This window comes from Podarcis pityusensis (genome assembly GCF_964106645.2).
Source record: "Podarcis pityusensis genome assembly, chromosome: 9".
Classification (NCBI taxonomy): Eukaryota; Metazoa; Chordata; class Lepidosauria; order Squamata; family Lacertidae; genus Podarcis; species Podarcis pityusensis.
This window is the reverse complement of record NC_138034.1, coordinates 77,895,518-77,908,774: the sequence shown is the minus strand read 5'-3', so window position 1 is coordinate 77,908,774 and position 13,257 is coordinate 77,895,518. Positions and strand designations below refer to the sequence as shown.

Genomic DNA, 13,257 nt, shown 5'->3' with positions numbered 1-13,257 from the left:
GACCTACATTGGCTCCCAGTACGTTTCCGAGCACAATTCAAAGTGTTGGTGCTGACCGTGAAAGCCCTAAATGGCCTCAGTCCAGTATACCTGAAGGAGCGTCTTCACCCCCATCGTTCTGCCCGGACACTGGGGTCCAGCTCTGAGGGCCTTCTGGTGGTTCCCTCATTGTGAGAAGTGAGGTTACAGGGAACCAGGCAGAGGGCCTTCTTGGTGGTGGCGCCTGCCCTGTGGAACACCCTCCCACCAGATGTCAAGGCAATAAGGAACTACAGTATCTGACTTTTAAAAGGCATCTGAAGGCAGCCCTGTTTAGGGAAGTTTTTAAAGATTAATGCTGTATTGTGTTTAATATTCGGTTGGGAGCCGCCCAGAGTGGCTGGGGAAACCCAGCCAGGTGGGTGGGGTATAAATAATATATTATTATTATTATTATTATTATTATTACTACTACTACTACTCTTAATCTCATAAGCTTTCGTGTGCATGCACACTTCTTCACTTATACCCAGAACAAACTTAGTTGGTCTCTAAGGTGCTACTAAGGGATGCGGGTGGCACTGTGGGTTAAACCACTGAGCCTAGGACTTGCCGATCAGAAGGTTGGCGGTTCGAATCCCCGCAACGGGGTGAGCTCCCATTGCTCAGTCCCACCTCCTGCCAGCCTAGCAGTTCAAAAGCACGTCAAAGTCCAAGTAGATAAATAGGTACCACTCCAGCGGGAAGGTAAACGGCGTTTCCGTGTGCTGCTCTGGTTCGCCAGAAGCGGCTTAGTCCTGCTGGCCACATGACCCGGAAGCTGTACGCTGGCTCCCTCGGCCAGTAAAGCGAGATGAGCGCCGCAAACTCAGAGTCGGCCACGACTGGACCTAATGGTCAGGGGTCCCTTTACCTTTTTAACTGACTAACTAACTAAGTTCAGCAGGATCCAAATCAATAGATTCAAATGAGAAGAAAGGAAATTCCATCTCAACCCTTTACCCTTTAAGGTGCTACTGGAGAATTTTTTAATTTATTTTGACGGAGCATAATTTCTTCTCGTCGGGATCCTTCCTTCCGGGCCTCGCCCCTGGAGCAGCGCGGAACAAGCTCGGGCCTTCTTCGAGGGGGCGGCCCTTCGGGGCTCTCCTCCGGGCTGGGCGCGCCTGGCTGGCGGGCTTCCCTGGCCGGAGATCCGCGTCTCCTTCGGGCGCATCCGACGGGGATCCTCCGGCGCCCGCCCCGTCGAGCCTGGCTGCTCCCCCTGGTGGCCAGAGCGGGAACCTCGCCCGGCGCAGGAGGGGTTAACGGGGGCGGAGCGAGAGTCGCCCCTCCTTCCTCCCTCGCTTTCGCCCGGGCGCCAACTACAACTCCCGGCGTGCCCCGCGCGCTCCCCGCGGCGACAGGCCCCGCCCCCGGCCAACCCGGAAGTGGGCGAGGCGGCTCCAAGATGGCGTCTCCTCCTCCGGGGGGCCCGATGGCCATCGCGATGCGGCTCCGCAACCAGCTCCAGGCCGTCTACAAGATGGACCCGCTCCGCAACGAGGTGAGGCCCCCGCGGGACCGGGACGGGGAAGCGGGGGCCAGGCGGGGGCGCCGGGGGCCGGGGCGCATGCGCAGCAGGGGAGCCGCGGCAGCGTGCGCAGAGGGGCGGGGAAAGGCGTGGCCCCGCCCTCGCGCTCAGGGGCGGAGCTAAGGAGAGTCCCCTCGGCTTCTGACCCCCTGATTGGTCGAGGGCGCCGACTGGAGTTCTGGGGTTGGGCTGGATGACCCCGTGGGGTCCCTTCCCTGTTAAAGGCGCAGGAGCCGCACTCCTGTGGGGGGTCATAGGATCCCAGCATGGGAGAGTTAGGAGGGAACCCCGAGGGACATCTAGTCCAGCCCCCTGCTGCGCGGGCCCCTTCCTTCTCTCGGGTGCCACCTGCCACCACCATGCGGGGGGGGGGGGCCTGCGTTTCTGAGGACGCTGCCTTCACCCAGTGCCGCATTTACGTACAAGCTCAACAAGCTCTAGCTTGGGGGCCCACTCTCTTGTGGCCCCCAAAAAATTAATGGGGGAAAACCTGGATGTCCATTTCCAAAATATAAGATACAAAATAAATGAAATACAACCTACCTACAGCAAGAGTGTTTTGTGTTGTGTAGGCTCCTGTGATGTAAGTCCTGGGCCCCACCTACTAGTTTGCTCCCTAAAATATCACTGGTTTGTTCCTTTCTATATATAGGGCACTGACATTTGGCATGGACTGGTTGTATGGTTTTGTTGTTGTTTAGTCGTTTTGTGGTGTCCGCCTCTTTGTGACCCCCTGGACCAGAGCACGCCAGGCCCTCCTGTCTTCCACTGCCTCCTGCAGTTTGGTCAAACTCATGCTGGTCGCTTCGAGAACACTGTCCCACCATCTCACCCTCCGTCGTCCCCTTCTCCTTGTGCCCTCCATCTTTCCCAGCATCAGGGTCTTTTCCAGGGAGTCTTCTCTTCTCATGAGGTGGCCAAAGTCTTGGAGCCTCAGCTTCAGGATCTGTCCTTCCAGTGAGCACTCAGGGCTGATTTCCTTCAGAATGGAGAGGTTTGATCTTCTTGCAGTCCATGAGACTCTCAAGAGTCTCCTCCAGCACCAGAATTCAAAAGCATCCATTCTTTGGCGATCAGCCTTCTTTACGGTCTAGCTCTCACTTCCATACCTCACTACTGGGAAAACCAGAGCTTGAACTATACGGACCTTTGTTGGCAAGGTGATGTCTCTGCTTTTTAAGATGCTGTGCAAATGGCTTGAGGTCCATAAATGACCATATAGCATCTATTCAACACAAAAAACAGCGACAATTTGTTGCTGACAAAGGACAGCTGGACATAGAAAGGGCCCCATTATCTTCAGGAGCTGAGGGCCTCATAAAATCTAAATCTGGCCCTGCCTTAACCCCATTAGCACCCATGCCACCTTCCTGGCCACCTCAAAGTGTGGCATTATGGGTTGGATGCTGTAAAAAGAGTCTTGTGGCAGATCAGCCACAGACAGATTCGCTTCCTACAGATATTTCATTTTGTTTCCTGTTTGTAAATGCCACCTTCCCCACAAGGAGCTCTTGGTTCTCCCCTCCTCCATTTTACCACAACGACCCTGTGAGTTTCTTGGGTGAGGGGGGACTCGAACCCGCGTCTCCCAATTCCCAGTCCAACGCTTAACCATTGCACTGCCCTGGCATCTTCAGGGGCTGCCGGACCAAGTGACATTTATGGACAAAACGTGCTGGTCTTTCAGGTGCCGCAAGACTTTGTCCTGAGAAGAGCAAGTTGTCGCTGGCCCCATTTCTCAGGCAGGCAAACTGAGACTCACCTCAGGCCATTTCCTGGCCAAAGGGCAGCTCTTGATTTCAGAGCCGGCTGGGAGGAATCTTTGGCCTCCAGGTGTTGCAGAACTACAACTTCAAGCAAGCCCAGCCAGTGGCCAGGAATGATGGGAGTTGGAGTTTGTTGAGCCAGGCGCCCACTGGAGGGAGAACTGGGCGCTAGAAGCCTCTCATGGCAAAGGCAGGCAAACTGCTCACCTGTCACCAGGCAGGTCCAGACTTTGGCATCCCTCCCTCTCTCGTAGGTCAGAGGAAGAAAGTCCGTCTTTCCACAGCGCATAGTTAAACGGTGGAACTCACTGCCACAAGAGGCAGTCATGGCCACCAGCTTTGAGGGGAGAGGGCTGCTCTGGTACTCGGATCCTACCCCTTTGGGTCTCCCTGGGAGATGAGGACACCCTGCCTGATGTGGGGACGGTTTAAATGGGCATAAGGGCACAAGAACAGACATTCTGGGAACGGCATCAAGTCAACCCAATATTCAGAGGAGATGCGGAAAAGCAAGGCTGAGGACTTGAGGCGGGACACGATCCGCAGGGGCAAAGGGATGTTCACGGAGCCCGTCTTCATTTGGGGAGGCTTGTTCTGTGGCGGGGGAGGGGGGTCTAAAGGAGAGAGGGAAATTTGACCAAGACTAGAGAAAGAGGCCATGGCAGAGGCGGGTTTTGAACTCGGGCCTTTTAGCTCTGGACTTGGGCACAGGGATAAGAGGGTGGGTCAAGCTGTCCCTCCAGCAGGCTGGTGGGGGCCCCCTGGGACCCGTCTTTCAAACGGGGGGCTAAGGCTTTGAGCAGTGGGCATTGGGCTGGCAATGGAGGGGGCTGGACTAGATGACTCTGGGGGTCCCTTCTCAAACTAAAATTCTATGGAGAGAGAGATGGTAGAGGAGCAGCTCTCTTGGCCGGCTGGGAGGGAGGAGCTGAGGAGCTCCCCCCCCCCATCTGTCTAATCCAGGGGTCAGCAACCTTTTTCAGCAGGGGGCCGGTCCACTGTCCCTCAGACCTTGTGGGGGGCCGGACTATATTTTGAAGGGAAAAAATGAATTAATTCCTATGCCCCACAAATAACCCAGAGATGCATTTTAAATAAAAGGACACGTTCTGCTCATGTAAAAACACACCATCATCAGGCCGGATTGAGAAGGAGATTGGGCTGGATCCGGCCCCCGGGCCTTAGTTTGCCTACCCATGGTCTAACTATGGTCTAACTCCTCCCTAGGAGGAGGTGAGGGTGAAGATGAAGGAGCTGAACGAGCACATTGTCTGCTTCCTTTGCGCCGGATACTTCATCGATGCCACGACCATCACCGAATGCCTGCACACCTGTGAGTAGCACCAGGGAAAGCGGGGAGGGGGGACCGGGGGGAGAGGCATGTTCCTGACCAAAGAGAGGTGTGTTAGTAATAAATAATAATAAATTTTATTTATACCCTGCCCACCCCAGGCAGAGCCAGGCTCAGGGCGGCTAACACCAATAAAATCGCAGTAAAAACATAATGGGGGGAAGGGGGGAAACCCAATTTAAAATACAGGTTAAAATGGAGCCTCAAATGTAGCCGATAGATCAAGACCATAAGGGGAGGGAAATATAAGGGTCAGACTTGAATCCAGACCTAAGGCCAGGCGGAGCAGCTCTGTCTTGCAGGCCCTGCGGAAAGATGTCTAATCCCGCAGGGCCCTGATCTCTTGTGGCAGAGAGTTCCACCAAGTCGGGGCCAGTACTGAAAAGGCCCTGGCCCTAGTTGAGACCAATCTAACCACCTTGCGGCTTTTTGTCATTTGTGGACCTTAAGGTCCTCCGCGGGGCAGACCAGAAGGAGCAGCCTTTTGCCGATGAGGGCCACCTTCCCTTGGGAGGAAATCTGCCAGGGGCCACATGCCAGCAGTAGGGGGGCCAGAGCAATGGGGGGGGGGGAGGCAGTGCAGGTGGAGGTTGTTGCTCTGAAGTTAAAATCGCCCCACCCCAAACTCCTCCTCGAAAAGGGTGCTCCCCCTCCTTGCCTGGAGGGAAACGCTGGAAAGCAGAGATGGGGGGGGGCGTGTCTGACATGCACAAGCAGGAAGGGGGGGATTCCCTTCCAGAGCAGAAGGGACGCCGAGGGTCGTCTGGCCCAAGCGCCATCCCTGTGGGGGCTCAGACCCCCAACCTTCTGGTTAACAGCCATCTGAGGGCGAGACCAGTGGTTCCCAAAGTAGGTGGTAGCGCCCTTGGGTGCTGGGGGGGTGCTAAGAGACGAGGAGGCAACCGGGGGGGGGGGATGCTGGGGGTTTAAATAACTGTCAGACTGGTATCACTGGTCCACACATTCATCAGTTTCATTGAATTAATCTAAATAGCTTCAGCTGGATTTTGAAGAAACGTTCAACTAATTGTAACTCTTTTGGGTTTTACTGTATTATCTTGTTTGGTGGGTTTTGCAAACTGCTGTTTTGAAAGACACTTTTCATAGGGTAGGGGGCATTGGGGATGAGCCTGTGGAACCAAGGGGGGGGCAGGGCCATAGCTTGGGAGTGGTGAGGTGGGCCCCTGCCAGGGCCGCATCTGATGGGCGGGGGTGCAAAATTGGCTAAAAGTATGTCCGCAAATATAAATATTGATTATTGCCTCATTAGAAATGGTTTTAAATAGAGGGTGAATTGAATGGCTGGAAGGGGGGGGTGGAGGAGAGATGGAAAGAAGAGCTCATTTGTCCGTGGCTTGAGGGGGGGCGTAATCTGGACAGTTCTGCCAGGGGTGCAAGATCACCCAGCTCGGGGGGGGCCGGAAAGGTTTGGGAACCTCTGAAGCTGAAAGATCAATGGGGTTTCCTCTCCTGGTCATTCCTGTGGTCGAGAGGGAAAGGGGCTCTGTGCGGAGTATGGGCAGGCCGCCTTTTGGAGCGTTGCCCCGGTGGGACCCCCTAATAATAATAATAATAATAATAATTTATTATTTATACCCTGCCCATCTGGCTGGGCTTCCCCAGCCACTCTGGGCGGCTTCCAACAAAGTATTAAAATACAGTGGTCTGTTAAACATTAAAAGCTTCCCTAAAGAGGGCTGCCTTCAGATGTCTTCTAAAAGCCTGGTAGTTGTTGTTCTCTTTGACATCTGGTGGGAGGGCGTTCCACAGGGAGGGCGCCACCACCAGGAAGGCCCTGAATAATGTTCTTATTTCGCTGGGTTCCCTGTAACTTGGCTTCTTGCAGCGAGGGAACCACCAGAAGGCCCTCGGCACTAGACCTCAGTGTCTGGGCTGAACGATGGGGGTGGAAACGCTCCTTCAGATATGCTGGACCGAGGCTCATGGCGCCCCCCCTCCCTCTCTCCCAGTCTGCAAGAGCTGCATTGTGAAGTACCTGCAGACCAGCAAGTACTGTCCCATGTGCAGCACCAAGATCCACGAGACGCAGCCCCTGCTCAACCTCAAGCTGGACCGCGTCATGCAGGACATCGTCTACAAGCTGGTGCCGGGACTGCAGGAGAGTAAGTGCGGGGAGGGAGCGGGGGGGGCCCTCCTGCCTCCTCTGGGCCCCCCCCCCCCAGGGCAGGCGTCAGGGCAGCAGCCTCTGAGGCGAAGAGGGACATTGCCTGCTGCCCCTGGTGCCCCTGGGGGGCCACGCTGGGAGGGCCACAAGCCTCCACTTGCAGGGGGGCTCCACCCTGGGAGGGGCCTCTACCTGAGCATAGGAAAGAGACAAGCCCCCCCCATCCTTCTCCCCCCTTTTGGAGGGTCAGTGCAAGCTGGCCAAGATTTGCCCCCTGACTCCAGCGACGGCCGGCTCTCTTCTGCCCCCCTCTCCCCCCCCCCAGGTGAGGAGAAGAGGATCCGTGAGTTCTACCAATCCCGCGGCCTGGAGCGCGTCAGCCAACCCAGCAACGAAGGTGGGGGCGCTTTCCTTTTGACCTCCCCCCCCCCCCCGGTCCTGCACCAGCAGGGAACGGAGCAAAGGAGCCTGAATTGGGGGGGGGCAGGAGGAGGAGGAGGAGGAAGAGGAGGGGTGGGTTGCCAGGCCTCCTTTGCGGAAAGGGAGGGGGCGCAAGGGTCCTGACTGCTTCCTCCCCCCCCCCAGACTCGGCCTCTGACCGCGTGGGCCTGCCCTACACCACCTTTGACCACTCGCGGGCCCATTACTACCGCTTCGATGAGCACGTCTTGCTGTGCCTGGAGAAACAGAGGTGAGGCGACGGGGGGGGGGGAGGCCGGGAGGAGTGCTCTCAAAGGAGGGGGGCTCTCGCAGGCAGACCTGGGGCAGGTTCCAGTCCTCGCCCAGCCCTGTCTCCAGTGGTGCAGCTGCTGGGGGGCCCAGAACTGTGCCTTTGCACCTCCAGGCAGTGTCTGTGGGGCAGCGGCAGGAGGTGGTCTCAGGGACAGAGCCAGTGCCGGATTTACGTATAAGCTAAACAAGCCGTAGCTTAGGGCCCTACTCTCTTTTTGGGGCCCCCAAAAAATTTAAAGGAAAAAAAAACACTGAACGTACATTTCCAAAATATAAGATAAAAAGCAAATAAAACCTACACACAGCAACAGTGTTTTGTGTTGCGTAGGCTCCTAAGATGTAAGTCATGGGCCCCACCTGCTAGCCTGCTCCCTAAAATATAAAAAATCTTTTTAAGTTAGAGCTTAATAATTATTTCACTATTAATATACTTCTGAATTGTATTTCACTGTTAATATAACAATTGGATAAAATACATATTTTGTAATGTGCAAATGGCTTGGGATACCTCTTAGGTCCATCAATGACCATATAGCATCTACCGTATTTTTCGCTCCATAAGACACACTTTTTCCCCTCCTAAAAAGTAAGGGGAAATGTGTGTGCGTCTTATGGAGCGAATGCAGGCGGGAGGCAGGCGGGGAAAGCCCCCAAGCGCCGCACACACGCTCCGCGCGGCTCGTGAAAGGCAGCGCTGAGCAGAGGCCGGGATGCAGACAGGCTCTGCCCAGCGCTCCCTTTAAAAAAAAAAATTTTTTTCTTGCGTTCCCCCTCTAAAAACTAGGTGCGTCTTATGGTCAGGTGCGCCTTATGGAGCGAAAAATACAGTATTCAACACAAAAAACTGTGACAATTTGTTATTGGACAAAGGACAGCTGGGCATAGAAAGGGCCCCGTTAACTTGAGGAGCTGAGGGCCTCATCCAACCTCAATCCGGCCCTGGACATAGCACTGGACTGGCCTGCAGGGTCCCAGGGAAACTTGAGGCAGCGGGATGGGGGGGGGCAGTGAAAGTTTGCCTTCCCTGTAGCGCGTGGCTTGACTCGCTTGCTTCAGTTACCCAGAGTTGCCGACTCCACAGGCCCCTCCGTGGCTGGGGGGGTGGGCTCTGGGCTGCAAGAGGGAGTTTACCACCTGCCTGTTGGCATCCTTTGAAGGGCAGCCGTCCAGTGAGCCTCCCGGCCGAGTGGGCATGTGCCCCCCAGCCCTGCCTGGTCTTCAGCTCAAGGCTCTCTTTGCTGCTGGGGGGTGCGTTTTCCCACTGGGTGGGGTTGCAAGAGATGGGCGGTGGGTCTTCCCAGCTCCTGGCTTCTTGTGCCCCTCTAGAGGTGAGCCCCCAGTGCCCCACAACTAGCCTGCCAGTGGGGGGGGGGCTCTTCCCTCTCCCTCCTCCAGGACAGGCTGTGGTGCCCCAGCATAGCACTAGGGGGCGCTTTGGTGCTTCCACCACAACCAAGGCAAGGAGCCACCGGCCTTTCTGGGGGGGGGGGGCGCAGAGCAAGAGCCGGGCCCCTTGGGAAATGGCAGGGGCTCTTCTCCAGCTGGGGGGGGGGGGCGCCCAGGAAAGGAGGGCATCAAGAATGGTTGGGCAACACGATGACCATATACCTGCGTAATAGACAATCTTTGTAGAATTCTTTCAAACAATAACAAGTTCAAAATGAAATCTTAGACTCAAAGTCTCTGAAAGAATATAGAATTTGTTTCATAAACCCATCTTACTTCGAATGAATCTATGTGAATGAAAATATCAATTGCTGTGGAGCAGTGCTCATGTGACGACATCATTACAGTGATTGCATTCTTACCTGAAACAATTCTATATTCTCCCACCACGCTGACAAAGATCTACGAAACAGCAGTCAATATCCGGAATCTCTGTTCAATGTTGGACATTATATTTGCGGAATACACAAAGCTTCACAGCTTATCTTTCATCATACAAAGTTTGGTACCTCGCTTCATTTAAAGATTTTCAGAGGCTTTGAGTCTTAAGATTTCATTTTGAACTTGTTATTGTTAGAAAGAATTCTATAAAGATTATCTATTACGTAGGTATAGGGTCATCGTGTTGCCTAAACATGGTGGACGTTCTCTTTTGCAACACAGGGGTTTGTCAGGAAAGGAGGGCGGCAGCTCCTGCCCTCAGCATGGTTTCCTCTCTCTTCCCCACTTCCCGTGGGGAGGAGGAAGGGGTCTTGTGGGTCGCCCCCTTTGCATATCCCCTGGTGGGGCAGAGAGCATGGAGATGGCTTGCTGGCGTGGCTCTCATTCCCTTTCTTTCTTTCTTTCTTTCTTTCTTTCTTTCTTTCTTTCTTTCTGCAGTTCTGGGAAAGAGAAGAACAAGTACATCCTGCAGGTGAGGAGGCCGGGATGGGGGGGGGGCTCTTGCTGCGGCACAAGGGGGCCTGGAGACCTGGCCAGGTGGGAGGAGGATAATAATAATAATAATAATAATAATAATAAATTTTTTTATTTATACCCCACCCTTCCTGGTTTAAAAACCGGGCTCAGGGCGGCTAACAGCAAATATAAAACATTGATTAAAATGCGACTTAAAAACAGCATAGACTACAACATCAGAGGCCCCTCGGACCTCCGGCCCCCCAGGCCCACTCGGACTCTCCCATCTCCCCCTCGGCCAGCGCCGTCTTTGGCATATGCACCGCTGGGGTGCAAAGATCCGCCCGGCACCCCCAAATTTAGTTTAGCCACCCCCAGATTTTTTTGGGGGGGCGAACTCAAAGTTGTTGACCTTTTTTGGGGGAGGAAAATCGCTCACCTGTAACAACGGCGCAGCAGAAATGACCGCTTTTATTTCCTGACTTGTTGGGAATATTTGACCGGGGGGGGGGGGGGACTTTTGCTCCATTGCTTTTCACTGCCACCAATTGAGAGGGTCTGGTATACATTTCCCTCCCCCCAATACATTTGGCTCCCCCCAGAATTTGAGGCCCAGGTGCACCACACCCCTTGTGCCCCTTGGTAAAGACGGCCCTGCCCTCAGCACGCCCCCCTCCCCATGATCCTGCAGTGAGAGGCTGGCAGCTGATGGCCAGAGCGTGGGGGGGGGCTCCCCACCCGGGCGCTCGCACATGCCCTCCCTTCTCTTGGCACCGTCTCTGCCGTTCCTTGAGATGGAGACCTGGGGGGGGGGGGATTTGTGTGAGAGAAAACACCCCCGGGATGGAGGGGAGGGGGCTGCCTCTCCCTTCACCCCCATTTCAATTTTCCTTCCCTCCCCCAGCACAAATACGTTCGCTGCTCGGTACGGGCCCAGATCCGCCACCTCCGCCGGGTTCTGTGCTGCCGATTAGAGCTGGCGCTACAACACGTGAGTAAGGGTTGGGGAGGGGTTGCCGGTCTGACTTCTGCGGGCTGCAAAGACCTTTCTTGCTGATCCTGGGCAGGGGCTCCAACGCTGAGCTTCACCCCCCCCCCAAAAAAACGGCCAACCACTCTCTTTTTTAAAAAAAATATTTTATTTTCAAATTTTATAATCACAATAATTCATAAATTCAATGTTTTTCCAATCAATCACAAAAAACAATGAACAATATAACTTCCTTCCACCCCTCCCCTGGATTACAAAATTTATTGCACCTCATTTTTTCTCCAAATTCTTTGTTTTTCCCTCTTGTTGATCTTAATTTCCAATTATTTGCTTACATAAATGTTACATCAAGCCCGCTAATGTTTTAATATATTTACAGCGGTCTTTTAAATAATCTATAAATCCCTTCCATTCCTACTCCAACTTTTTCTCAACCTGATCTCTGATCTTCGCTTTCATCTTTGCCATTTCAGCATAGTCCCTCCTCTTAATTTTCCATTCTTCTTTTGTTGATCTCTTCTCCTGTTTCCAATTCTGGGCCAGCAACATCCTTGCGGCTGTTGTCACATGCAGAAATAAGCTTTTTAGGTCCCTAGGTCTTCCCTCCCCTGTTAATCCAAGTGAAAAAGGCCTCTGGTTTTTTTGGGGGGGGGAAGGTATCTTAAACCTCTTTTTCAATACATTATATATCATTTCCCAGAAGTCTTTTACTTTTCTACAGGACCACCAAAAAACGGTGAACATCTCGTCTTCCTTGGAAGACAGTTATTGGGCTAAAGGCTCAGGAACCCCCTAAGTGATTTATGTGAGATGTGGGGTGTGACCCCCTTGCACTCCCCTCCCCGAACACGGAGGAATTGCTCCCTGTGGCTGTTAGGAAGCAGCAGCCGGGGGGGGGGGGATACATGGCTGGGGCTTGGGATGGATGACCCTTTGGGTCCCTTTCAGCTCTGGAACCCCAAGATTCTAAAATGAGCATTGCCTGATCTCTGCAACCCCCCCATGGCAGCTGTTTTGTGACTGCCCCCTCTCAAAATCTGAAATGCGAAAAAGGTTGGCAGCCCCGGGGTGGGTGGGAGGGTGGGTGGGCAGGTGGTCTCCCTGCAAGGAAACGGGAAGGTGAGGCCCCCGCCAGGTGTGGGGAGGCAGCTGGGGGTCCCACCCGGCAGGTGCTGACGGGACTCCGCCCCCTCCAGGTGCAGATCCTCTTCAACAACGAGGTGCTCCCCGACCACATGACCCTCAAGCAGCTCTGGCTTTCTCGCTGGTTTGGCAAGGTACGTGGGGGGTGGGTTGTGGGGGGTGACCCCCCTCTCCCGGGAAAATCAGAGACACTCACCCTCCTCCCCTCTCTTCCCTTTGCAGCCGGCGCCTCTGCTGCTCAACTACAGCGTGAAGGAGAAGAGGAGGTAGGGGGGCCGTGGGACGGGCTGCAGCCCCAGCCCCGCCCCCCCACCCCCCCGCCTGCCCTCCCTCCCGCCCTTTAACTTAAGCCCTGCCTTCTCTTCAATACGAGTCTATTTTTTGGAATAAAAGCGCTGAAAAACCGCACGCCCCGTTGGTCCCTGCTGCCAGAGCTGAGCAGTGTTTTCCTAGGAGAGCAGGAAATAATATTCTCATGTTGTCCTCATCTGCCCCCCCCCCAAACAGTGGGAATTGGGCAGGAAGGGGGGGTCTCCTAGCGCCACTCAGAGAAGTGGCAGTTCTCAGATCGGCCAGCGGGTGGCAGTGACGCTCCCGTTTTCAGCCTTTGGGGGGGGGCTTGAGGTTGGAATCCCTGCAGGGAGGGAGGAGGGAGCCCAGCCCACCCCCCCTCCCCATTCCTGTGCAGTGATTTAATGCGCCGCCGGCTCAGGCGCGTTTACCAAGCGGCAGTTGCTGCGCTGGCTGGGGAGATTAATCTCCGTCACCCCCCCTCTCTCCGCCCCCCCATTTTGGGTGTCAGAATTCCAATGAGGAGTGATGAGCAAATAATGATCCTCATTCCAGCCCCCCCCCTTCTCCCTCCACCAGAGATAATGGGCGATAATGCAGTCATGAGCTCCTGATTGCTTGGGGGGGGGGAGACGGGCACCCCCCTGGCTCGCAGCCAATTAGGAGCTGCTGTTGCGGCCAATGGGGGTGGCCATCTGGGCAGCTGTCAGAAAACAGGAGGGGGGAGGGCGTGTAGCAAGATCCCTGCCTGGAGTCCTTGGGATTTCTGGGGAGGGGGCCGTTTGTCCACATGCAGCCTGGGCTGTGAACCAGCCCCCCCCCACCTGCCCACTTTGATTCCTGGAAACGTAACAGGTGCCCCTGAGCTCTGGCCTCATGCCCACAGCTGGAGCCGGCCCTCAAAGTGGGGGGGCTCCATCCCCTCCCTCCTTGCCGACTCCATCGCCAATTCCTCTTGGCCCT

At 54.9% G+C, this 13,257-nt stretch overlaps 1 protein-coding gene across 1 annotated transcript; it reads left to right on the top strand.

The window, feature by feature from the left end:
• The first annotated feature begins 1,388 nt into the window (after positions 1-1,388).
• On the top strand, positions 1,389-12,370 carry PCGF1 (polycomb group ring finger 1). The gene is made up of 9 exons (XM_081021223.1): positions 1,389-1,525; positions 4,546-4,651; positions 6,640-6,792; positions 7,120-7,191; positions 7,380-7,485; positions 9,852-9,885; positions 10,774-10,860; positions 12,057-12,137; positions 12,226-12,370. The coding sequence occupies exons 1-9, from the start codon at positions 1,430-1,432 to the stop codon at positions 12,271-12,273; spliced, it is 783 nt and encodes a 260-aa protein (XP_080877349.1). The 5' UTR covers positions 1,389-1,429; the 3' UTR covers positions 12,274-12,370.
• The last annotated feature ends 887 nt before the right edge of the window (positions 12,371-13,257 follow it).

Coding starts and splice junctions, on each gene's coding strand:
- PCGF1 (XM_081021223.1), top strand. CDS start 1,430: ATGGCGTCTCCTCCTCCGGGGGGCCCGATGGCCATCGCGATGCGGCTC. Junction 7,486..9,851: donor CTGTGCCTGGAGAAACAGAG/GTGAGGCGACGG, acceptor TTCTTTCTGCAG/TTCTGGGAAAGAGAAGAACA. Junction 10,861..12,056: donor TAGAGCTGGCGCTACAACAC/GTGAGTAAGGGT, acceptor CGCCCCCTCCAG/GTGCAGATCCTCTTCAACAA.